This window comes from Mustela putorius, unplaced genomic scaffold (genome assembly GCF_011764305.1).
Source record: "Mustela putorius furo isolate JIRA1106 unplaced genomic scaffold, ASM1176430v1.1 tig00000174_pilon_pilon_pilon, whole genome shotgun sequence".
In the NCBI taxonomy this organism is placed as follows: domain Eukaryota; kingdom Metazoa; phylum Chordata; class Mammalia; order Carnivora; family Mustelidae; genus Mustela; species Mustela putorius.
The window spans coordinates 4,471,291-4,497,782 of NW_025421304.1; the positions used below are offsets into that span (position 1 = coordinate 4,471,291).

Sequence of the window (26,492 nt, forward strand, 5' to 3'; positions counted from 1 at the left end):
TAGGACTCTCCAGGAAAATCTGGTGCACCTGAATATTCTATTTATGCCACTGTGGCCTCCTACTCAACTTGAGTTAGTTAAGGTGATGCAGAGAAAGTGTAAACGTCCCACTCCGAGCTCCACGGCTTTTCTAACATAACTGCCTGCTTAATTCAACAGTTAATTACATGTTCACTGCTGTATCAAATGATGATTGGCTAAGAAGCCTTGATCATCTATATACACCCTAGGGTGAACAGCAGAATTCCTATGTTGGAAGAAGGCCACTGACAATGGGTCTGTGCTTCATTAATGTGGAGAATGTAGTAACTGTACTTCAGAACCACTAAGTGGAACCAGAGTGGTACCCGACTGGCTGGGGGCTGGGCGCCAGCCCTGTCACTTTATCTTGTCATCTCATCTTCAGCCATTTTTAGTGCTCCTTCTCATCTTGTCCCCTGGGTATGTGAACAAGGAAAACTGCTGGTGACAGAAAACCAGGTATCAGCACTACCGGTTCCAAGTTTTAGAAGAGATGTAATCATAGTGATTCCATGATACCTATGTAATATTTCAGTTGTCCCTATTAATTTCGATAATCAACAGAATGCCAACTTTTTAATGATATGTCCTCATTCCTTTAGTATAAAACACATATCGAAATCTATGAATTCAATGGGTATTGCATATTTTGCTAGCTTGGAAGTTGCTGCTGTTAATTCTGAAAATGTTCAAATCTAGTAACACTGTCTTATGATAAACTTTTTAAACATGATAAACGTGAAAATAAGTGTTGGATCACTAACTGTTCCTTCTAAATGGTATTTCAGCAATGCCAATAAGTTCATCAACACGAGGGTAGTAATTTTATTAAACTCCTGGTTTTAGAGTGAAGTGCATGCTTTTCCCTTTTAAAAAGGACTGTCCTAAAGAGACATACAGCAAAACTGCTAGGAACGAGAAAATCTGAACTCCTCATTACAATTGCTCCATGAACCTCAAAGTCAGGCTTTGAAATCCAGTTTATTTTACTTATAGGTAAATCTTCAACAGCTGTTTTCCAGTTTCCTCAGTTTCAGGGTACTTCTTAATATATGTAATACCTCTATTGTCTTTGTGATTTCACATTTTGAGAGGCTGGAATATCGAGACTGCTTTGTGTAGTGAAAGCTGGACTTTCTCCTGAAGTCCAGGCCTGAGGAGGATGGAGAAGGGCTGAGAAGAGCTGCGCTAATGCTAGGCTAATCTCTGGAGGGATTCTTCTGAGTTACTCTCTTACTCAAAGAATGTCTGTGTAGATTTCCTGGAAATGATGGGTTCTTTTGGTGCTATCACTTTTTTTTTTTTTTTTTTTTTTTTAATAGTAATGATTTTCAAGAGGGGTGGCTGGAGGGATTTGGCTCCATGCCAAGGGGAGGCTTCCCAATGTCTGGAGATTTTTGATTGTCAGGACTGGAGGGAGGTGCTGTTGGCAACAAGGGAGTAGAAAGCAGAGTTGTTGCTAAACATCCTGTAACACACAGGTCAGCTACGACAAGGAATTACCTAGCCAGAGTGTCAACAGCGCCAACGCGGAGAAGCCCAGTTCTCTGCATTAGCCCCACCTAGAGGGCCGAGGACACACACATTTCTGGACTCGACTCCCAGAGCTTCTGATTCAGGAGGTCTGGTTTGGAGTGGGACCCAAACATCTGTGTTTATGACAAGTTCCCAAGTGATGCTGACGCTGCTTCTCTGGGGACCACACTTTGGGAAACAGTGCTGTACCGTGTAGTTTATTTCTCCTACACTCTCCTTCCTCAATTTTACCAAGAACAAGAGACTTAAGTCCTCAAATAGCTGTAAAAAAAAAAAATCAGTAAAATTCCAAATACATAGCTGACACTTAAGAACTCAGCCTACGCACAGAGTGACTGTAGGAAAGAGACCGTCATAGTGTGCGTACATCGTTAGCGGGAGCCAAGAAGCACAGTGAGCTCAATCTTTCCTGTGAGGAGGGTGTTTTGTCACTCAGAGGCAATGTGGAGAGGTCAAGCTACCTCCTTCGTTATTAAACATACACTCTGTTTAGTCTTTAGTCATTGCTTTCCAGAGCTTTGGAAGAAGTTTCATTTATTTACATGAGAGCTATAAAATTCCCAGAGGCCAGGTGGAAGAAATAACCTATTTCTATGTTTTCCAGTATTGGAGTTAGCACAGCGCTCTGCCTGCAACAGTAGATGCTTTGATAGATAGGAACACGATAGAGCATAAATTTTTGAAATATTTACAGTAGAATCATCCAATATAGTGATGAGCAAACATGATTTTTAGCCTAAAACGTTTGGCTTCAGATAAAATCTTATGTGAAAGTATAAGCAAATAAAACCAAACGCTGAGCTGCTCTAGCTGACCCTCTCCTTGGGTGAACCCCTGTAGCACCCCCTTCCCCCAGCCCAAGTGAGGGGCTATACACAGTAGAGTAGGACATCTATTGTTCTAACATAAAACCAAATTTGAAGGAAAAAATATGAACTTAAAAAAATACGTCAGATTTTTTAAAAAGAGGGTAAAAGCTCAACCAGATAGCAAGAGTCTGGGCTCCCTGCCCAGGTACAGATTCAAGCCTCTAAATTTCAAAGATGTGACAAAAGGATCACCAAATAGCCTGACTGGTGACTCCTTGTCTCTTGAGGAGCATTCTCAAAACGAAGCACAGTTAAAGTTATTTCAGAAATCAGTCACCTGAGAATACGAAGTTCATGATTTCCTACTCAAACTGAAGGACAGCTCATGAGGCTAATCTGGGACCATATATACCCAGCCTCTCACAAAGATGATTTTAAGCATCTAATGAAATATGTAGGTTAAAGTAAGATGCATTTTAGGATCTCTTACTCTCTATAAGGCGGGTAACAGGGAAAAATTATTTTTCTACTTTATTCACCTCAGCATAGGTCTGAAAACACCTTTCTTTTCAGAATTTGCATCAGCTTAATAGTAAGTCAGAATCAAAATTAATTAGAAAAATTAAACTGTAGTTGTTTTTGCTATAATATTTTTACTTGTTAAATACTATTTGGGAAACAGATCAGTTTTCTTATCAATGCCAAGTGCCTTCATGAGAAGCAAAGGAGGTATTTGTAACCTCTGCAAATCATTCCATTTGCCAATAACAGACAGAGTACACTGAGTCAAAGCAATTATTCCGCTAGATTAATGATGGAAAGAATGAGGAAAATCAGTCTTACCTTGTAGCACAGATACAGCAGTATTAATATCGGTACTGAATATCGCATTATACATATCTATATAAGAAAGACATTATTTAGATCACAGGTATTTTTGCCTTACAGTTTTGCTTTGTAAACACATAACTTCTTTCTTTTTAAAACAACAAAAATGTCCTTTAATGGAGCATGAGGCTCCAATTTGCCCAACAACTAAGTCAATGTTAGGGTCCGATCACTCATGAGATACTCATAGCTTCTACCGTATTGCCGCCTGTGAATATTTAGGGGAGAACAACTCAAAACTACATATTGTCATATTGTCATAACTGTACTTATTGTCATAACTGTACACTTATATATGCTCTAAGTATAATTTATAATGATAATAATAGTGATAGCTCCGGATAATGGGGTTATTGATGAGTTTTAATTTTCCTTGTATGCTTACAGTACTTCCAAATTCAGTATAATGAGCATATCTAAGTTACGGTTTGGGAAAAAAACAAATGATTTAAAAAATAAAATTAAGATTCAGAATAAAATTATTTAAAAAATAACTCCTTACAAAATCATAAGGTGTCAGGGCACCTGGATGGCTCGGTTGGTTAAGTGTCCGATTCTTGATTTCGGCTCAGGTCATGATCTCAGGGCGGTGAGCTTGGGCCCTGCGTTGGGCTCTGCCCGGGGCATGGAGTCTGCTTAAGATTCTCTCTCTCCCTCTCCTTTTGCCCCTCCCCCTTCCCCTGCTTGCACTGGGCCCCCCCAAAATAAAATAAAATAAAAAATCATAATGTGTCAGTTATCTATTTTCAGCAGTCTCTGTTTCATCAGACTGGGGAACAGGCAACTACTGAAAACAATAGGAACTGGCATGAAAGAAATCCTAAAACTCATAAAAATGAAAATGAAATAGCAAAGGGACAGCACTGACCCTCTTTGGGTTATAAAGACGGATCGACCTCAGGAGTAACTCCCATATCTCGGGGCTGCATAAGCCAAACGATGCGAACACACACATGTGTGACGTCCAGAGGTACTTCATTCTGGAAAGACAGAGACAGGAGAGGTGGACCCATGCCAACTGTGGACAGACCCGCAGTGTGACGCAGCTGTGCCATCTGTGGGAGGAAAGTCTGACTGAGGCTGTGTGGGGACCGTCTGCCGAAGGGTTAGTTATGAATTTCATTGCCTTTTGAGAAAATCATATAAGTAAAAATGGAGGATTATTAGTAATGAGGAAAAGACTGGTTACTAATAATATTTAATACTAGAGAAGATGGTAAACAAGGATCTTTTTATGGGAACCATAATTATCAGTGAAGAGGACTGTGAGTACCTAAGCTGCATTGCTAAAGCATGTCAGGTAAAGAGTGATCGAACAAAAAAAATCAATCCAGCAAACAGGTAAAAAAAAATACCTCATTGTACTCAATGCCAAGAATCCAAACAGAATGGTATGTATTAGGTTGTAAGCGGTTTCTGGTTTCAGGAGGATCGTGCACTTCCCCATCTGACCCGGGGGTTGTTGGCTTGTAGAATCACTGAATAAAACAGCACACATACAAAATTGAAGCTGGATACATCATTTTAAGTTAGTTAAATCTTTTTTAAAGATACCAGAAACTTATGCCTTCATGTATTTAGAAATGTGTTACTGCTCTAAGATAAAACGAATCAACATATATCAAAATTCTGAATTTGTGAGGATAAAACTGTTATAATGCATTAATAACTAGAATACAACAAATTTCATTTTGAGTAAAAATTTAGAATGCTTTAACCCTTTAAATTAAAAGGAAGTAGAAAAAATTCTTTTGGGATCACTTAAATTACAAGATTTCTTTAGAGATATTTCATGAGTTACTAGCATTTTACAAGTTTTTACAAATAAGAAAAGAGAAAAACAAATCCATAAACATGGAAATCAGTTCCCTTCTGAACAAATGATCACATTTTAGCCAACCAATACCCATTAAAGATCTCTAACATGATTTTTTTAATCAAATTTGGCTACATTAGAATAATTAACCCAGAAAATGAATAATAATTCTTTATCATGTCAACACTCAATTCATATTCTATTTTCCATTAATGCCACTGCTTTTTTCAGGTGGTTTCTTTGAATTAGGACCCACGGCTTTCACGCTGCATTTCATCAATGTCTCTTTAAATTATTTTCAATCAATACAAGTGCCCTCCACTTGGAGGTCGTTTTTTGGCAGAAGGAAATGTATCATTTGTCCTGTAACTACTCCCACCTTCTGGATTTGGCTGATTGTCTCCTTGTGGAGGTGTTGAATACATTTCTCTATTCCCATGCTCCTTATAAACTTGAAATTAGATCTAGAGGTTAATTATTAGAGCCAAGTTCATTTATTGTGGCAAGAACACTGCACGGGGGATATGCTGTACTCTAAACTCATCACACTGGGGAAGAGCGCACTGTCCTATCTCATTGTCTGAACCTTAGAGACTCTGAGATGGGCGAGTGAGTTCGGCCATTGCACCTTCTGCTGTCAAGGGGATACGGAAACAGCAGGAAGGGCTGCCAGTTTAATATAAAACCAGTACCTTTACAAGGCCCCACTTACCCTTCATAAAATCCAATAGACCTGGGTATGTATGATGCTTTCAGGCTACTAGAGAACTCTTCTTTCCTAGAAATCCTTTCACCACCCTACATTCCCATGAAAATCAAACTGATATACTCAGGGAATTTTCACCACTGGTAATAACCTTTACTTAGATGTTCTATATCACAACCCAAACTCTGGCTTCTATGTTGCTACTGAAAGAGTGCTCCAGACAAGGAGAACATATGTTCTCATCTCCCCTTGATACCTGAGAGAATTTTGCAACACCTCTCCCCATCTCCCCCGCCAAGCTGGAAAGCTCGAATCAGTCCCGTGAACAGAGCCCCTGAGTTAATCCCCTCACCGTCCTACCCTTTACACAAATGCAGATGTGTTGGGTAAACATAGTAGTATCATCCTTCCTAGTACTAAAATGATAGAAATACTCTGGATACTTGGCATTGATAAAATATCCTTAAAATGACTTAACAGTTATTTAATATTAAGATACTATAATTCTTACATCACTTTAATGAGCTTTACTTTAATGCTTTTCTTGTAATAAGGTTCTGATACCCCTACCTGGTAGATGAGGATGCTCTAAAATCTTTACCTACAATCATACAGCAAGTCGGCTTGCAGAGACGGCTCATAGATTCACACTGAGCACGGCAGACATTTTCACAAAAGACTGCAGGCCAACTGAACTTCCTGCTTTGCATGCAGTCTAGAGTCCTGTCGACACCTGGCGTGTCTGGAATAATATTAAATTACACTGTCTAGAATAATTTCCATCTATTTTCACAGGGCTAAATTTTATCTTGGGCAAGATATCGGGCTAAGAACACTTCTGAAAGATACTAAAATAGGTTATAGTCAATGAAGTATTTTCATGGTTCAATGTGGCTTCACTCTTAATAATCATAAAACATCTCAACTGATCTGGACTCGTGCTAATGCCCTTTCCCAGCACAGCTCTCTGGTGGCTGCGAATCACAGCTCACCAGCACCTTAATTGGCAAGATAACTACAGAGAAAAGGGCTTCCTTCTGAGCTTCATTAAGTTTTCACAAATGACAGTAGCTTCAATTTCTTACACTTAATTTTCTTTCAATTTAACATGGGTAGTAAATGCAAAAACCTCCATCAGCTTTGTAGGCAGGTATTCTACAAGCTTTAAAAAAGTCTTTATACTCCCTCACTCTTTCTTTTAGCAGATGAGTAGACATGTTCAGCCTTTTAGACACAGTCAATTATTACTGAAGACTTTGGCAGATGCTAACAGTTACAGTCCACTCCCCTTTTACAAGCCCCTGAGCAAGATGCAACAAAACACACAAGAGTTAACTCTTGATATTTCATGAGCAATAACAAAGGCAGCTAGAAGAAAGGTAGAAAAACAACAGGAAATTAATAACGAGAACAAAGCAGAGACTCTGAGTCAGTAACAACACCAGCGAATGACAGCTAAAATCTACAAAATATTCTAGGAGAGAGGCAGCATTCTAAGTACTATTATTTTAACTTATTTACTCCCCACAAAACCCCGCAGAGTAAGTCCCCTGGGTATCCCCATTCCATAATAAGGGCAAGAGAGAACTGCTCAAAGAGGACCTTGTTCCCAGACCAGTCTCTACTGCATTGCCTTTTTGCTGTCTCTTATCTGGTCAACCCTTGACATACTCGTGTGGGGTCCACTCTAATCTGATTATGATCCCCCTTTGAGCTGAACCATACTACCCTGTCTGAGGTCTGATATTTTGAACTTCAACTTTTTTCTGCCATTTTTCTCCAACACAGATCAAGTTCATTAAAGCATGGGAGAGGTTGCTGAAACATGCCGTACCTGAGATTATGGAAGGCAACAGCTAAGGCTGCCATCACTGTGATGGACAGAACAAATATGTAAGCATAAAAGAGGAGAGTATCTGAAAGCCTTCCGAAGGTATTGAAAGGTAAGAGGCCAAACGCTTCTTCACACAGGTATAGATTTGCATCAAAATCTCTAGGGAACAAACGAAAAGAAAGCAAAGTATTAAATTCAGTACAAGACAAGTAAACTACACTTTTTTCCTCAAAATGAACCTGGATTTTATAGTTGAAGGCATAATGATAACTTAAGTTTTAAAGTCCCTGCTGATTCGATATAAAAAAGCAAACATAAATTTTAAATTCAGTCATACCTTGTTGCTCCAAACCCAAATTTTGCCTTCAGAAATTTAAATATGTGTTCGTCTGACTTCAGATCAAGAATTTTCTATCAGGGAGGGAGAAAATGAAAATTGTTATGAGTGCCTTATGCATGGTTTCCTGATAATTTCCCACTGAATACACATATTCAGTGTCCAGTTTCACAGGATTGTGTGCACATGTGTTTATAAAATCAGCAAATATTCTCAATAGTTGTTAGAAGTGAGGGATTCTTTTTTTTAAAGACTGTATTTATTTGACAGAGAGACATAGCAAGAGAGAGGGAACACAAGTAGGGGAGTGGAAGAGGGAGAAGCAGGCTTCTTGCTGAGCAGAGAGCTCAATGCAGGGCTCTATCCCAGGACCCTGGGATCATGACCTGAGCTGAAGGCAGAGGCCTAACCCACTGAGCCACCCAGGTATCCCAGAAGTGAGGAATTCTAACAGGAGAACTTTCAAGCTCCCTCTGTTCCTTTTGTTCTTTTTTGTAAAGCAGAATCATTTTTTCAAACCATCTTAACGTGTTAGTTCAACATGTAAAATAGATAAAAGATGAGCTTCTTTGGTCTCAGGGAGAGGGAGAGGGCTGAAGCCCGGCAGAGTACAAATGTTTTGATCAGAAAACCAGTAATATGATGATCTAAAACCTCAAACAAATACAGAGCCCACAGGGCCTGTCTGGCTTAGGGGTTTCTGTCTGCAGACACAACTGACAGAAGACTCAGCCACACAAAGACAATGGAGGTCCCCGTGGTGGCCTCCGCGGGAACTGACAAATGCCAGTGCACATCATTAGTGATTATAACTCATATAATTTTATTTTTACTATATGGCTTATAAAAATCCATCGGCCATAGATGGATAAAGAAGTTTTTTACCCATAGATGGGTAAAGATGGGTTTAAAAAACCCATAGATGGGTTTTTTTTTTACCATAGATGGGTAAAGAAGTTTTTCCTTCTGTCAGAAGGAAAATGAAGATAGAAAAGAAAAGATGAATCTGAGAAGTGAGGTTAGTACCTAAAATATATTCGCTAGAGATGAGCCACAAATTTGGGCTTACACATTAAACTAGCAAATGCAGATGGAGATAAAAACACAGGTTCTAAGATTAAAACAAACCAATTGCTCAAAAGAGATCCTAACACTCCTAGAACTGAGACTGAAGAGAAATTTTCCCCATGGCTACAGTAAAAACAGCAGGAGTCTTAAAGAAGATTTTTTCTAATTCCTCTCATTGTACATAGTTGGCAAGACATCAAGTACAATTCAATAGATGTTATTCTTCGGGAAGTCAAGAATCAATGGTCCGGGCAGGCAGCTCTCTCCTGACTTAATCCAGGCACAGATCACTGAGTATCTAGAGTGGGGGAATGGATGAACTGCGTATCTTTCAGCCAATCCTTCAGAAATGCTGATTGCTCTGCACAAATAAGCTTTTGATAAGTACTGAACTCTGGGGTTTAAGAACAGAGTGACAAGGACCCAGAGTGGAAGTGTTTAATGCGGCTGGATGAGTAAGAGTCTTTGATAGTCAACAGACAGGAAGAGGGACTGCCATTCTCCTATGGAAGAGAAGGAGTCTGTCATGTACATGCAGATGTCTCCTGTCCTGAAACCAGCCTTCTAGGAGGGGCAGAATCATCTTAATAAATCACTGTGCTTCGGATAGTACAGTTAGTTTATTTATCTCCTTTTTCTCAAAGTAAGCTTCACACTAAATGTGGGGCTCAAACTGACGACCCTGAGACCAAAAGTCGCATGCTTCACCAATTGAGCCAGCCAGATGCCCTGCCAGTTTATTTAATTTGACCCAATAAAAAATCACGTCATCTGTTTTTGGTACCACAGTGCAAGAAAATGCTCTCTTCAAAAGCAGAATTTTTTAAATTTAGAGAAACACTTAATGCTTTTATTTTATTTATTTATTTATTTATTTTTTTTTAAAGATTTTATTTATTTATTTGACAGAGATCACAAGCAGGCAGAGAGAAAGGCAGAGAGAGAGGAGGAAGCAGGCTCCCTGCTGAGCAGAGAGCCTGATGTGGGGCTCGATCCCAGGACCCTGGGATCACGACCCGAGCCGAAGGCAGCGGCCTAACCCACTGAGCCACCCAGGCGCCCCCACTTAATGCTTTTAAAGTTGAGCTTTTACAAAAAGTTTAATAACTCAGAAAGTGAGTTCAAGCTAGGACATATTAAAGAGTGAATTGGGATGCCTGGGTGGCTCAGTTGGTTAAAGAGTGAATAGGGGCGCCTGTGGCTTAGTCTATTAAGCTTTGGCTCAGGACATAATCTCAAGGTCATTGGATCAAGTCCCATGTCAGGCTCTGTGCTCAGCGGGGAATACGCTTCTCCCTCTCCCTCTGCTCCTACCCACCTCCACTCATGCTCCCTCTCTTAAATAAATGGATAAAAAAAATCTTTAACAAAGAGTAAACAGAAGTCAGTGACTAAAATCAAGAAAACAACAGTTATGAAACAAAGTTAAAGCTGAGCTTGTTACAAGTAAAACTGGAAATTCTGTAGTAATGTAAATTAAAGGTCATTTTATTAACTTACCTTAATAATATTGTTGAGGAAAAGTGTCAAACATAAAACTGCAAATAAATGTAACAACAGTTTCCCAAGCCTATTTAGGAAGTTTCCAGTCTTCAGATTTTTCTAGAAATTAAAACAGTTGAGTTTTAATCCTTACGTTACTTCATAAACATTTAAGATGAGATTACTTCAGGATTTAAAACATTAGATCATGCAACATAGAGAATATATGTGGAAAATAGAACCTAATTTTTATGAGGTTACAATGTCTTAATATTTGTACATTTCTAACATAAGAGTAAATGAATTCCTTAATAAAAAGCTTCCAGGAGCACCTGGGTGGCTCAGTCAGTTAAGCTGCTGCCTTTGGCCCAGGTCATGATCCCAGGGTTCTGGGACTGAGCCCCGCATGGGCTCCTTGCTCAGCCGGGAGCCTGCTTCCTCCTCTCCTCTCCACTTGAGCTCTCTCTCTCCCTATCTCTGTCTTTCTGTCTCTCAAATAAATAAATAAGATCTTAAAAAAAATAAAGTGCCTCCTTAATTATTTCACTTAAAAAAATTAATAATAATAAGCTTCCTAAGATCAGAAAACTGTCCTTGTCTTTCTTTCTCTTTTTAAGACCTTTGCAACCAGAGTATGGAGTCTGCCAGAAGGTACTCAAGATACACTGAATGAACAAATCTTGCGATCACTGACCCATTAATTCATGTAGCACAGACACAGCCATAACCCAATTAAAGACCTATCTGTATAAAAAAGGGTAAATTGTGCTCTTTGATATATAATGGTTTTCTTACAACCCTTAGATAACTTTACAGATTATCAAATATAATATCTAATGAGTTAAATTGCATGATGTTTATTTATAATTAAAGTTAGGATGAATGAGAACTACTGTTTCAGATAATCAACTAAAGCCTGTTTAAAAGTCATTGTGACAGCTTGGCCATGACAGCTCTCACTCCAAAGAGAAAGGATTTATTCTTCCCAAAGCAGAAAGTAAAACAGCTTCTTGATATAAAAGTGGTTATGAGAAATGTTTCTCATATGCTCATGAGAAAGAAAACAGGCTTTATGACACTATATGAAGAGAAACAACGGACTCTTAATTAAATCCCATGTAACTTTAAGAAATCTGAATTACTGAATAAAGCCAAAAGATCAGGCCAATGTTTTCAAACGTGACACCCTAGGAAAGGTCCCCATACTTCTAAATTTAAGTCCTGTGATTCTCGAGATTCTGAGTGAATTTTAATTCACTTACAAACCAACAGCATGATACGGATGGGGTGAAGAGCCGCGCGGCTCCATCACTAATACGGTGCTGCCAACTTAAAAGACACCGCGACGAACACCCTCCCCCCCCAAGCAATAGCTTCTTCTTACTCTTGAATTCATACACAATAAAATTTAAAGATTTTTGCTCTTTTATTTCAACTTTCTATCAATGGCATTCAAATAAACATCTTTGGCTAATCCCTGAACTAAGATTCCAATTCTCTAAGAAAAGAAACATGTCAAAACGAAGGGATGGCACAGCAGAAAGCTACAAAACAGAAATGCTTTCCCATGCATGTTTAAAAGACACCTAAAAAATGACCTCAGTGCTTTTCAGAGGGAATGTGGTCAGACATTTTCCTTTGTGTGCTGTATGAAAATAAGGCCCAACTACCCACAGAATTTAAAAAAAAAAAAAGGACACAAATATGTCCTACCTGAAGTTTTCTTGCAATTAATACTGAAAGGTTGAAACTGATAAGCAGCGATCCGAGAATCATAGAATTAAAAAACTGGAGGATGCAGACCAGGAGCAAGCCTGTCACCTGGATGCCATACAGCCACGTCGCCTGCAACAAGGGAGATGAGATGGTGAACTAAATACATGGGTTTATCAAGAGACCAGCACATGCTGACACGCTGGCTGGATACATTTCGAATCACAAACAACACAGGGGGCTTCAAGCAGTTCAGTCTAAAAGCAAGTCCCCCAAACCGAATCATTTACATCCTGTATTTATCTTTGAATTATACAGAACTTAAAATCTTGTAGTATTAATTAAGAAGAGAACAAACGGATAATAGGAAGTACAGGTAGCAAACAATGGCATAAACATATTCTGGAAACGGGCAAATGCAATCTGCAGCCTTCCATTTTCTCCAGAATTCTTTTATAGTTACTGTCTACAGTACTTCTTCATATTCTGTGATTTCTGAATGTTCCGCACTGCAGGCCTGTGTCCTTTATTGCTGCATTTCCTGTGTGTGTGCTGACTTAGATTAGATGGACAATTCCTCCCAGAGTGAGGCCTTTGACTCCCTGCCTCCTGGGTCTGGAGCGGGCAGCATAGTGCCGAGGTCAAGAACGTAAGCCCTGAGGTCACCGGCACCTGTGCTAGCTATAGCGCTGATTCTGATGCAAACCAGCTGTGGGGCCTTGACAGGCTGGCTGGGGTTCATGCAGAACAGGGGTGATGACACCTTCTTCAGAGCTGCCGTATCAGCCTGGCATAAGGACTGGATGCAGTGATGTTTTAAAATGCCTAGCACATAATGAGCTCTCACTAAAGACAGCTCTTGGTGTAGAAGAACTGCTGACAGGTTGATATTGACAGATGCAAAACTCAACCAACTTCAACACAGAAAATATGCCACAAAGAAAAAATGACAGCCTCTAATAAACAGCTGATACATTTTTTCCTTTTTAAAAGATTTATATATTTACTCGAGAGAGAGAGAGAACACAGGAGTGTTAAGCGAGGGGTCTGGGGAGAGGGTGAGGGAGAGAGAGAATCCCAGGCAGACTCTCCACTGAGCGCGGAGGTGGCTCGATCTCAAGACCCCGGGACCATGACTTGAGCCAAAATCAAGCATTGGACACCTAACTGAATGAGCCACCCAGGTGCCCCAAGACTTGATACTTCCTCTCCTCTTTGAAATTGGACAATTCCATACTCTTATTCGCTTATGAAATATTCTGCTCCTATCAGCAAATCAGATTTCCTCATAGTTTTGTTTTCTTCGCCTCAAAGGAAACAAATCTCTTTCTAGCACCTAAAGGCCTGGCCTGCCACAGTTCAGTGCTTTTGGTTGGTGTTAACAGAAACTTGGAATTTAGGATTCTAAAGATACAATACTTTATTGTAGGAGACTTAGAAAATCCAGGAAAACATAAAAAGAAATAGTAATTGATGGAAAGGTGGGCTCTAAAATCAAAATCTAACACCATTACCTACAGAAATAATATTGATTTCATAGTGGTGTGTGATATTTCATGTAACATTTTACTTATTTCACATTACATTGTATCATTTTCTCACGTCAAGGACTATTCTGTGAAAACTTAATTTTAAATGGCTACGTAACATTCTACCAGATGCCATGATTTGTCTGCCAGTGGCTCATTTGTTTCCAGCTTCTTATTATTGTTGAAATTAATGTTACGAACATCTTCTTAAAAAAATTCTCAGATCATGGTATCTGGTTACACTCATCTACCCTTATCTGCCAGGGATGTGTTCCCAGAGCCCCAGTGGATGTCTGAAACCATGGAGAGTACTGAGCCCTGTACACAGCATACGTATCTACGACACAGTTTCATTTATAAATGAGGCACGGTAAGAGACTAACAACAATAACCAATAATAGAACAATTATAGCCATATACTGTACAAAGTTTATGTGAAGGTGGTCTCTCTCAAAATATCTCTTATACTGGACACCCTTCTTGTGATGATGGGACATGGTAAAAGAGCCAGGTGAGGAGACGGAGGTGGGTGCGAGAGGCGTGGGGACAGTGTTGGGCTACTACCGACGGTCTGTCAGAAGGCGGATTATCTGCTGCTCACCGGGGTTGACTGCACAGAACTGGAGCCGCAGATGAGGTGAGGGTGGGGTGGGGACTACTGTCACTCCTTAACTCATTCCTTGTTGTACCCTAGCACCCACGACAACACCCACTAAAACAGTGTCACCTGATAAATATGGGAGGAACAAATGACAGATTCCTAGAAGTACAATTACTGGTTAGTGAAGACACTGCTTTTTTTTTTTTTAATACATTCATTGAGATATAATTCATATAGCACAAAATTTACCTATCTAAATTCATGATTTTAGTGTTAACAGAGTTGTGCAAATATCACCAGAATCTAATTTTAAGATATCTTCATCATCTCTGCAACATCCCGCCGGCTGATGGGCACTGGGCGGGTTCCACTTTCTGGCCACTATGAATCATGCTGCTACAAACATCCATGTACAAATTCTTACATGGCTATGTTTTCATTTTTTGTGGGTGTGTACGTGGCAGTGGAATTGCTGGATCACATGGTAACTCTATGTTTAACACGTGAGGAGATGCTAAATTGTTTTCCAAACTGGCTGCGCCATTCTGTAGTCCCACCAGCAATATATGAGAGCTCCAAAGTCTTCACCTCCTTGCCAACATTTGTTATCATCTGTCTTTGCTGTTGTTTTTAGAGTTTAGCCATCTGAGTTCGGGGTGGGGGGTGTGTGTGGGGGAAGGTAATGGTATCTTATTTTGGTTTTGTGTTTCCCTAATGAGTAATGAGGCTGAGCATCTTTTCATGTGCTTGTTGGACATTTGCATTTGTTCTCTGGAGACATGCCTATCCAATCATCTGCCCATATTTTATTGTTGAGAGAGTTGTAAGAGTTCTTTATATATTCTGGAACTGCCTTATCAGATATAGGATTTGCAAATATTCTCTCCAATTTTGTGAGTTGTCTTTTCACATTGATGGTATATTTTGAAGCACAAAAGTTTTAAATTTTGATGAAGTCCAACTCATTTATTTTTAATTTAGTCATTTGTGCTTTTGGTTCTGGAACCTTATAAAAAGGATTGGTCTACTCCAAGGTCATGAAAAATTATTCCTGTCTTCTAAATGTTTTATAGTTAAAAAATTAATGTTTTATAGTTTTAGCTCTTACAACTAAATCTCTGATCTATTTTGAGTTAATTATTGTGTATGGTGAGAGAGAGGAGTCCAACTTCATTCTTTCACATGTAGCTATCTAGTTATCCCAGCACCATTTGTTGAAAAGATTATTCTTTCTCCATAATTATCTTGGCACCCTTGCTGAAAATCAAATTGACTGTTTATTTCTGAAGATTTATTTCTGGTCTCTCAATTTTATTCCATTGATTTGTGTCCATCCTTCTACTAGTATCACACTGTCTTGATTACTATAGCTTGGAAGTAAGTTCTGAAGTTGGAAAGTGTGAGTCTTCCAACTTTATTCCTCTTTTTCATGATTGTTTCAGCTATTCTGGGTCCCTTGAGTTTCCACGTGAATTTTAAGATCAGCTTGTCAAGTTCTGCAAAAAATTCACCTGGGATTCTGAGAGGAAGCGTGTTGAATCTGTACAATAATTTACCATAATTTGCCATCTTAAACAACAGTGAGTCTTCCAATCCATAAATATGCAATCTTTCCAATTTATGTGGGTCTTTAAAACTTTCAGTGTTTTGTAGTTTAGAGTATAAACATAAGCACTTCTTTTGTTCAGTTTATTCCTAAGTGTTGGATTCTTTTTGATGTTTTTCCTTCTAGGAACTATTTTTTGCTTTCCTATTGGGTGTAAATATTTTTCTTACTGATTTGTAGGACCTCTTTAAGGATAACAAATCACTCATGAATACATCTTAAAAAGATAAAACAATTTTTTGTCTGCCTTTCTGAAGGATGGTCTTTCTTGGTGTTGCCCGTTCCTTTTATATCAAGTAGGCATAATTCTAGAGAAAAGAACAGTTAAGTCACAACAAGATCACATAGTTCTTATAAATGTAATGATATCCTAGGTTCGTAAGAAACATTGTTGGTAAACAGCCAGAATGTAAAATTGAGCAGTAATGTGTATTAGAAAGTCTAGATTATCAGTGGTAGATCTGATGTTTGACAGTAGCTCAGCTTCTTGATTCTGTAAGTTCCTATCTTTTGTGAAATCTGGGACGTTTTCAAATATTCCTTTGAAAAGTACATTTTTTAAAATCATTTTTTAAAATTAATTTATTTTCAGAAAAACAGTATTCATTATTTTTTCACCACACCCAGTGCTCCATGCAATCCATGCCCTCCATAATACCCACCACCTGGTACCCCAACCTCCCACACACCCGCCACTTCAAACCCCTCAGAAAAGTACTTTTTCAAATACATTTTTCAGCCTCATGCTCTTTCTCTCCTTTAGGGATTCTGAATGTAAGAATATATTAGAGTTTTTGTTTAGTACTACAGGTCCCTGAGGCTCTGTCTCTCCCCGCCCCCCCGCCCAGCTATTTTCTCTTGTTCAAATGAGGTAATTTCTAACTTGTTCTAGCTTCCAGTTCACTGGCTCTTTTTTCTGGCCACTCCATTCTCCTGCTGAGCCCATCTACTGGGGTTTTAATTGTCATTATTAGAGATTTTCAGCTCTAAAATTTCCGTTTGCTCCTTATTTTTCTATTTTTCCTTTGTTTCAAGTGTGTCTGTAATTGATCGATGAAAATTTGTTATGGCTGCTTTAAATACCTCTTCAGGTAATGCAAGTTCTGTGTGTGTCGGGTGTTGGCATCTGTTGACTGTCTCTTTTCACTCAAGAGAGATTTTGCTTGTTCTTAGTATAAGAAGTAATCTTCAATTGCATTGTACTATGTCATGGGGCTCTGGATCTTTTAAAATCTCTGTGTCGGCAGGTCTCCTCTGAGCCCACACTAGTGCTATGCCAGTGGGGGAAGAAGGAGGCTGCTTTCTTATTTCCAGATGGGGTTAGAAGTCTAGGTTTTTCTCTTGGCCTCCATTGACTTTTGGGAGACAGGGGAAAAGGGGGTTCCATTGCTGGGACACAGGGAAAGTTCAGGCTCCCTGCGAGGCTCTGGCTGAGAAGGGAAGGAACGCCTCATTAAACTGCACTTCCCGTGGCCATCACTGACACTGTGTGTGTGTGGGGGGGGGGGGGGGTGGAAGGGAGAGAGGGAGGCTTGTTACTTCTGAATGGTGGTTAAAAGCCCGGTTCCCCGTTGATCTCTTCTGACACCATCCTGTCCCGAAGGGGATGGGATATCTCACGACCCCTGGATGAGGGCCGAAGGTTCTCCATGCGGCCTGCACTGATGCTTCTGGGAGAAGGCAGCCTTCGGACACAGCCCTGGCAGAAAGCGAGTGGCCTGCTGCAGCTGGTGAGGGTGGAAGTGTGGCTTCCCCGCCGGCCTTTTGCTGATGGACGTGGGAGTGAAGCTGCAGCTCTTTCTGTGCTGTTTGGCTGAAATACTGCAGTTATGACCAAACGTTTCCTTTCTTGCTAGAGAAACACTGCCTCCCTTTTCCCGATCCTTCTGGCTTTTCTTGGGGCTTCTGCCTGACTTCATTGGTGTCTCCTGGTTGCTGACTTTTCCAGCACCTACTCTGGGATATTTGAGGCAGAAAGAAAATCCTAGGGCCTCACTGCCGCATCCTTCCTGTAGCTGCCAGGGCTCTAAGCAGCCTATTTTCATTCCTTCCCCACCCCAAGTCATCTTCTGTGCGTTTTATATACACTGTCCAGGGCTTTTAGTTGCACTAAGTGGGAGGAACTAGGACAAGTGCATTCCCTCCGTCTGGTCTGGAACCAAATGGGGTACTCTAAAATTTCCTCTTATGTGTCTTGCTGTTTTCACAACAGGTTAATAAAACTTCATTAGCCTTCATATTCTTTAATGGAGCCAAAGTATATGACTTCTACCATCTACTATTCTCTCTATATTTAAATGGCCTAGACACATTCCTGAGTGAAACCTGAGCTTTTTTTTTTTTTAAGATTTTTTATTTATTTGACATACAGAGATCACAAGTAGGCAGAGAGGCAGGCAGAGAGAGAGAGAGGAGGAAGCAGGCTCCCTGGCTGAGCAGAGAGCCCGATGCGGGGCTCAATCCCAGGACCCTGGGATCATGACCTGAGCCGAAGGCAGAGGCCCCAACCCACTGAGCCACCCAGGCGCCCCGAAACCTGAGCTTTTGATGGTAAGAGATTTTCCATTCTCCAGGAAAAGATGAAATGTACCAAAGAGGATACAGCTTCTTGTCAGCACATTGGACTCTGAATATGCATTACCTTTCTCTATACCAACTATTCTGACTTTCCCATCTGACGTGATCAGAGGTCAGTGATTCCAGTTTATGAAGAGAACAAAGGCCCCAAGAAGTTACATCACTTTAAAGACCTAGCTATTTTCATACTCAGTAGTGGCAGCTTGGTTGTACAACTCAGGATTCTTTCATTACTGTGCCGCTCCTCCTCCAATTCTGATACCTACAGCTACTACCACTAACATCAACATAGTTTCAACTATGAAAGTTTAACGAAGTAAAGAACTAAATATGATGTAAATTACCTGTACTCTTCTTTAGGTTTGTGGTGTGTGTGTGCCAAAACAGTATCTTTTATTGTTTTCTATTTTAAAAGAAAACGGTAAAAGTAATCCATGAAAAAGTCAAAAGAGTTGAAGGACAACAGGAACTTAGAACATCAAGCTCATCAATCACGGTCAGGTGACTGCTAATATTTTGATGTCTATCTTCTCGGAAACCTTTCTCACTTTTTCTGTATGTGTTTTATTTTTATTTTTTTAAAAGATTGTATTTATTTATTTGAGAGGTAGAGAGAGAGCACAAGCAGGGAAGAAGCAGAGGGAGAAGGATAAGCAGACTCCATCCTGAGGGCAGAGCCCAGTGCAAGGCATGATCCCACGACCCCGAGATCATGGCCTGAGCCGAAATCAAGAGTTGGCCACTTAACCGACAGAGCCACCCAAGTGCCTCATATGTATTTTATTTTAAAAAAGAGAGGGGGAAAATAATGGTCACATGATACTGTTATACTGCTGTACCATATTTACTTCACAATACTCCACTGCTACTGACTAAGGTTGTTTCCAGCCAGCTTTTTTTTATTACAGTAAATGAACTAAAAACTAAAATAAACCTGTTTGATTACTTCCTTAGTCTAAATTTCTAGAGATGAGAGTGTCAGTGAAAGGGAAAACACATTTCTAGGCTTTTCTGTGAAATTACACTGCAGAAAAACTTTATACAGTTGTTTTCAAAATGGCACAACATATTTATTTTTTTATGTGACAACATACAGAGTTCCTTTGAAAGTGCTTGCTAGAAAGGGGGGAAATGCGCTATTACATACAAAGAGAGAAAGGGAGACCAACTGGCTCAGGAGAGCAGGCCGTGGAGAAACGCAGCTTACACGTCACCATGACCAAAGTCCAAAGGGTTACAAAACAGGAAAAGCCAATATGAACAGACTCCACTTCATTTGTGCATGAGGATTTCTGAGGCACCCGGAGCTCTGTTACCATTATTTAGTATTATATATATGACTGACTGACACACACACACACACACACACACACACACACACACTCTTTCCTCTGCTCTATCTACTTGCTTTCCTCCCTGTATTTTACCGTCATATCCTCCCCCAACACACCATCCAAATTCTACTCTTCTCATTTGTGGCCCAGCTCAAGTCTCCCACCTTTGTGAAACCTTTCTAGCCTACAAAGAACCTTCTTTGACTTCTAGTGCTTCTTATTACTACAGATTAACCTCTCTAGACATATAGACCTTTAACTGTTAGCTGCCCAAATGTTTACTTCCCATCAGCACACACACGACATCTCCTACAGGTGGCGAGTCTCTGTCATGCCTCTCCAGTCCCTGGGAAGAGGGACAAGGAATACTTGCTGTCAGTCTTTCCTGTTTCCTAATTCAGACTCAGCCAGTCTCTAAAGATTGCTGCATCTCTCTCTCTTTTTTTAATAAAGATTTTTATTTATTTATTTGACAGATAGAGATCACAAGCAGGCAGAGAGGCAGGCAGAGAGAGAGGCAGGGAAGAAGGCTCCCTGCTGAGCAGAGAGCCCGATGCGGGGCTTGATCCCAGGACCCTGGGATCATGACCTGAGCCAAAGGCAGAGGCTTTAACCCACTGAGTCACCCAGGCGCCCTTGCTGCATCAATTTTGAAAGGAATAAATGTATGCAACTCTTTAATATTACACTATCTTGCCCCCTTAGAATTAGAAATAATATTTTATGATATTGGGAAATACTTAAGTTACTGTTACTTTAGAATAGTAACAATGAAGAACTTTTAAAACATCCACAATACATTAAAAAACATTTCTGCACATGAGAAACACCTTGCCATAAAGTGACAGCAGCACACACGGGTGTCACACACTGTGAGACAAACAACAGCTTCCTTAAAATGGCACCGTCCCATGTGTGGCCTCTGGACAAGCAATAGGGATTCCCATCTCAAGCCTGATAGATGTTATTATGAAAATTTTATGAAGTACCAAAGAAAGGTGTACTATTCCCATTGATTTCCTTGAAGGACAAAGGCAGTACACAGTAAGACATTTTACAAGAGCTAGCTTGTATTTTAAAATTTAAGACAGCTCTGTAAAGGACAACTGATCTAAGACATTTCTGTTTAAGATAAACCCATCTTTTAATGTAGAATAAACAGAATAAAAGTTAAGATGGCCAAACCAGGCTGCACAGGTTACTCCACTTCAATTGACCCCAGTGTATGTACACTGTAACTCAGAAGCAGCTTCGACCTGACTGTTAAGCACGTGCACATTCTGAACCCCCCGCCCCACCGTGTGACGGAAACCGCTAAAGAGCGCTGCCTTGAACAAGAGAAAAGGGCGCGGCTTACCTTCACAGCTGGCAGCATGTCCAAGGAGTCCAGCGTGAACAGCACTAATGCCTGCATCAGCATCATAAATTGATTAAATTGCCATGTCAGACTAAAGAGAAAAGTTGATATGAAAATGGCAAGAAGTGTCAGCCTCTGTAAAAAGAAAACCTTCATGTAATTTCCATGTCTCTAGTCGTAAAGAGCCCTGCAGACAAGTTCCCTCAAGGGCAGCTAATATCTCTACAAACCAAACAGAGAGACCATGAACTGCTGCTCTGAAAACCCCTGCATTTGTTATTGAAGCTCTAACTATCCTAAGGTGACACCGGGCACATAAATATGCACGTAAGGTGTGTCTACTCTGCAGCACCTGGGAGCTGAGGATGCGCCAAGTCACATCTCCAGGGCCGTGGCTTAAGGATTCTGACAGTTCTGCAGAAATTGTGTGTGGCTTCACTGCAACTATTTGAGGACAGGTAATGTAGAGTACGTTTTTAACATCAAAAATGAAAACATTTTCTTTGCAAAGTAGGAAAGAGCTCAGAAAAGGAAAACTTCATTTAACTCAAGTTTAAAAAACTGGTCATGGAGTAAGAATGACTCACACGCGACGGGACACCACGCACATCACATTCTCTGAAACTTCTTCAACAAAACTGGAGAAATTAAAAAAATATATAAAGTACCATAAAAACTTACCTCAGAGAGAGGCTGTAAGTTTGGTCGCAGAAAATACGTGATTGCCGCTATCTGAATTGCAAAGAATGGCAGAGCCCAATTCTCCCTCAGCGGGATGGTAAACTCGACTCTTGTGGTATCTATTCTGCACAGAGAAAACACAAATGGCCACAGGAATAATTTTTACTGTAATTACCTAAAAAGATTTCCTAAAGTGAAAGACGTAGGGCATTAAACACTTACGATTCTGGTTGTTACTTCTCAGCTGTTATGATTTGTCCTTACCGTCAGCGTCCCTGTACCGTCAAGTGGCACTAAGAAAATTTAAGAACACCGTTCACAGGAACACAGCTAGCTAAGGGGTAGAACTGGGCTCCAAGCCATGGCAGGGTGACGCCAAAACCCAGAAATATACACTCATGCCTCACTGCTTTGAACTTTTATTTCCCTCGAAGTTCGTTAGTGCAAATTTGGCGGCGTGTCTCATTCTCCCTCTATTTCTTTGGTGTTTAAATCTGAATCTTAAATTTGTCAGTGGGAATAATTTGTAAAAGCTTCTTGTCCCTCTGGAATGTGAACCACCAGATGGTAAGTATAGCTAAGTTTCCACCTTTGTACACCCAGAACCAAGAAGCATCCCTGCACGGACTAGGCATACAGCAAATGTCTTCTCTCTCCTCCTGATAGAACAACAAATTTGACTTTCAATTACCCTTAGCAAGAATACTACGTTAAAATGTTAAGAGGTAGCATAACAGTGTTTTCAAGCTGTGTTTGAATTCTGATGGAGAATAATCTGGAGCGTGTGTGTGTGTGTATAACGTATGTGTGTGTATGTATATATGTGTATATACACGTATATATATACATGTGTATATACATACACATATACACATACACAACTTAACCTATTAAGCTTTAATTTCCTCATCTCTCTGGAGCACCTGGGTGGCTCAGTGGGTTAAGCTCAGGTCATGATCTCAGGGTCCTGGGATGGAGCCCCTCAGCGGGATCCCTGCTCAGCGAGGAGTCTGTTTCTCCCTTTCCCCTTGCCCCTCCCTGCTGTTTACATTTGCTTTCTCTCAAATAAATAAATAAAATCTTGTATTAAAAAAAATTCATCATCTCTAAAATGATCATAGTATCTGTCCTGTAGGATGGTTAAAAGAATATAGATAAAGCATTTTGTGAAGTGGTTAACATAAAATAAGCACTCAATAAGGTTATAAAAAGAAGTAATTTGCTTAGGATTATAAAATAAAATCAATATTAGAACTTGGCGCTGAAGTTTGAAAACTCCTACTGAATACTGGTGTTGCTACTGCAGGTCAAGCAATAATTTGTGTATCTTGACTACGTTTTTTTAAAAAAATGCTACTTCGGGTGTCTGGGTGGTTCAGTTGGTTAAACGTCTGCCTTTGGCTCAGGTCACAATCCCAGGGTTCTGGGTTCAAGCCCTGTGTTGAGCTCTTTGCTCAGTGGGCAGCCTGTTTCTCCTCCCTCTGCCCTTCCCCCTCTTGTGTTCTCTCTCTCTCTCAAATAAATCAATAAAATCTTTTTAAAAAATGCTTTCATGGGGCGCCTGGGTGGCTCAGTGGGTTGAGGCCTCTACCTTTGGCTCAGGTCGTGGTCTCAGGGTCCTGGGATCAAGCCCCGAGTCAGGTTCTCTGCTCGGCAGGGAGCCTGCTTCCCCCTTCTCTCTCTCTGCCTGCCTCTCTGCCTTCTTGTGATCTCTATCTGTCAAATAAATAAATTTTTAAAAAATCTTAAAAAAAAAACAAAAATAAAAAATGCTTTCATGCTCTGGTATCTAGAATAACAGATATTAACTAAATAATATAAGAACTTGCTTACATTTGTACAGTGCTTAATGCTTTGCTAGTTATAAGCCACTAAAACCCTATCAAGATTGATAGTAAAGATACTATTAAACGTCTTTAAGAGAGGAGGTAGGTGGCCAGAGAAATAATGATCACACATCCAACTGGTAATAGGACTAGACTTATCACGATGATTCTCTTGACCTGTCATTTAATGTTCTCTTCCTCAGCTGGAAATATATATCTAAGTAGGACTTTCTACCTTGCTAGATAAGACAAGTAAACACCACTAGGGAAACCAAAGAGAAAATACTCCCATACAAACCAGTGTGGCTGAGTAACTTCCTCTGACCTGGAAATCAAGTACCTTTGTTTTCACTTCCATCTTAGGAAGGGAGAAGGGATACTGATTGCAACTTACCTATTGGTGACGTACCAGAATGCTGCTAGAAGCCCCGACAGCCACGTCCCACTAAGGAGCCAGCTGGTTGTGTACAGGGCCGTGACATAGATCGCCTGCAGTCCAAACAAGGTGTAAATATAAAAATAAACTGGCTCTAAATATTTCTGGAAAAAGGAACAATAAAAAATATTTGTTATGGAACCCTCATTAGATTTTCATTGTCACTTAAAAAATACGACAGCTGGCTGGCTCAGTCACTAAGAAGGTGTGACTCTTAATCCAGGGCCGAGAGTTAAAGCCCCACCTTGGATGGGGGGCCTACTTACCCAAACAAACAAACAAACAAACAAAACGAAACCAAAAATTATGAGAGTGGAAATTTAATATTCAGCAACTGGATATTAATTACAAGCACTAAGCCTACATCAGTCCTTTCTGGGCAAAAGTGTGCTGGCGGCCTTTCTTCTCACTAGCAGAGTGGGAGAGGGAAGGAAGGCCTGGAGGACTCTGGCTTCATTCTTTAGACAAGCTACACATCTAACTGTGTCCACATGAAGTGGTCACTGTGATTGGCTAATTTCCAATTTTTTAATTTAAAGATAAGGGACAAGTGATTACATGCTTCTCAATGAAAATATATATCAGCTTCTAGACTGCATGCATGATTATTAGCCAGGGTGCATCTATATGTAAAAAAAAAAAATCTTATAAAAACATATATGAAGAGCAAAGTTCACACCATATCTGGAGAAAATTAGGATTTTTGTTGCTTTCCTACCATGCCAGTGGAAAATCAGAATTACATATGTGAAAGTCGCAATTTAAAACAGCAGATTTTGACTTTTGTGTGGTATCAACAATTCAATGTCACAGAACACAACATACCTGTATTGGTAGGACTCTATATAAAATACTGAGAAAAACTTCTTGGTAAATATTCATTCGTTGAAGAAGGTTAATTGTCCTCATAGACTCAGTTTTGTTATCATATATTAAGCCATGAAAACCTAAGGTTGGTATTTGAAAGATCAGGAAAAAAGAATTACAATCATAAATTATAAATTACTCAAGACTTTTCCTAGATTCTTTAGTGTGTGTGTGTGCCAGAGAATGTGCTAGGCGTTGGGGATGTGATAGCAAACAAAAACCACCCTCCCACCCTCAAGCAGCTTGCTGTATATTAGAGGGACATTCACATGTTTACTTGAATACAGGTAAACTATAACTTGTGTGAGGACAATAACAGCAAAAAAACCCCATAGGTTCTTTTACAGAAATTTAGGCCAGGAGGATTTTATACCCTCACTCTGCCCTTCCTGCCATGAGACCTATAGTACTTCTTTGGGGACTATAAGCAGCCTATGGGTTTGGCCATTGACTTGCTGTGACCAATGCCATGTGAGAGGATGTGACGTCTTTTCAGAAAAGATGACACGTGTCTCCACCAGCAATGTGGCTATTTACCTTTGTCATGACAACAGCAGGTTCCAAATAGGGGCGGGATAATAAAAGTAAGAAATAAACCCGTTGTTATAGAGTTTCGTGGCTACACTGAGGTTATTTGCTGCTGTAACCAAGCTAACTGATTCACAGAATGTTCGAAGAGATGGTTCACAGAAGAGAACATGCATACAGTCCCAATACATATGAAAAGATGCTCAACCTTGCACCTACAGAAAGTGCAAATTAGAACTATGCTGAGATACCATTTCTCACCTACCAGCTTGGAAGAAAATTAAGAAGTCTGACAACATCCTCTATTTTATAGTCCTTATGAAATTAACAGATTCAGGTAATGCTCACTGATGGTGCTAACCCATTAGGTGCAAGACTAACTGAGAACTTATTAACAGACCAGTCTCGACCCTACAAGAGATCGTACCCGTCAAATGCCCCCACCTCTGTCGGACAAATGAATTGTGTTTTCAACAAAAAAATTACAAGAAAAGAAGATAGAAGAAAATCTATAGATTAAAAGAAACAGAGAGGGCTTTGGCTGGCTCAGTCAGTACAGCAAGCAACTCTTGATCTTGGAGTTGGGAGTTCGAGCCCCATGTGGGTGTAGAAATTACTTAAAAATAAAATCTAAAAAAAAAAGAGAGAGAGACAGAGCAAATGATTGCAATGCTTGGACTTTATCTGAATCTCAAAAACTATATTAAAACTCTGGAAGACAATCATAAAAATGAGGAACACTGACTAGATATTTGACAGTAAGAGATCTCCTAATTGTGCTTTAAATGTGATAATAGCAATGTGGTTATATTTAGAAAAGGGGCTGCCATCCTTTACATAAATATACTGGTATGTCTACAAATGCAGAAATATGCTGTCTTGGGAGTTTCTCCAAAATCATTCGGTTTGAAAATGGGGTATAGAGAGGGGACAGGATAGG

The 26,492-nt window shown here is 39.9% G+C and overlaps 1 protein-coding gene across 2 annotated transcripts in view; it reads right to left on the reverse strand.

Annotated features, from left to right (window-relative positions):
* Nucleotides 1-26,492, reverse strand: part of DPY19L3 (dpy-19 like C-mannosyltransferase 3) — a 70,505-nt gene that overhangs the window by 16,199 nt on the left and 27,814 nt on the right. For both annotated transcript variants that reach the window (XM_045076005.1, XM_045076006.1), the window contains 11 exons: nucleotides 24,983-25,104; nucleotides 24,116-24,261; nucleotides 21,896-22,019; nucleotides 21,215-21,349; nucleotides 12,211-12,342; nucleotides 10,516-10,617; nucleotides 7,948-8,021; nucleotides 7,611-7,769; nucleotides 4,610-4,732; nucleotides 4,123-4,234; nucleotides 3,210-3,266 (listed from right to left, as the gene is read on the reverse strand). In XM_045076005.1, coding sequence (XP_044931940.1) covers nucleotides 3,210-3,266; nucleotides 4,123-4,234; nucleotides 4,610-4,732; nucleotides 7,611-7,769; nucleotides 7,948-8,021; nucleotides 10,516-10,617; nucleotides 12,211-12,342; nucleotides 21,215-21,349; nucleotides 21,896-22,019; nucleotides 24,116-24,261; nucleotides 24,983-25,104 — 1,286 coding nt within the window. The remainder of the gene's footprint in view (nucleotides 1-3,209; nucleotides 3,267-4,122; nucleotides 4,235-4,609; nucleotides 4,733-7,610; nucleotides 7,770-7,947; nucleotides 8,022-10,515; nucleotides 10,618-12,210; nucleotides 12,343-21,214; nucleotides 21,350-21,895; nucleotides 22,020-24,115; nucleotides 24,262-24,982; nucleotides 25,105-26,492) is intronic.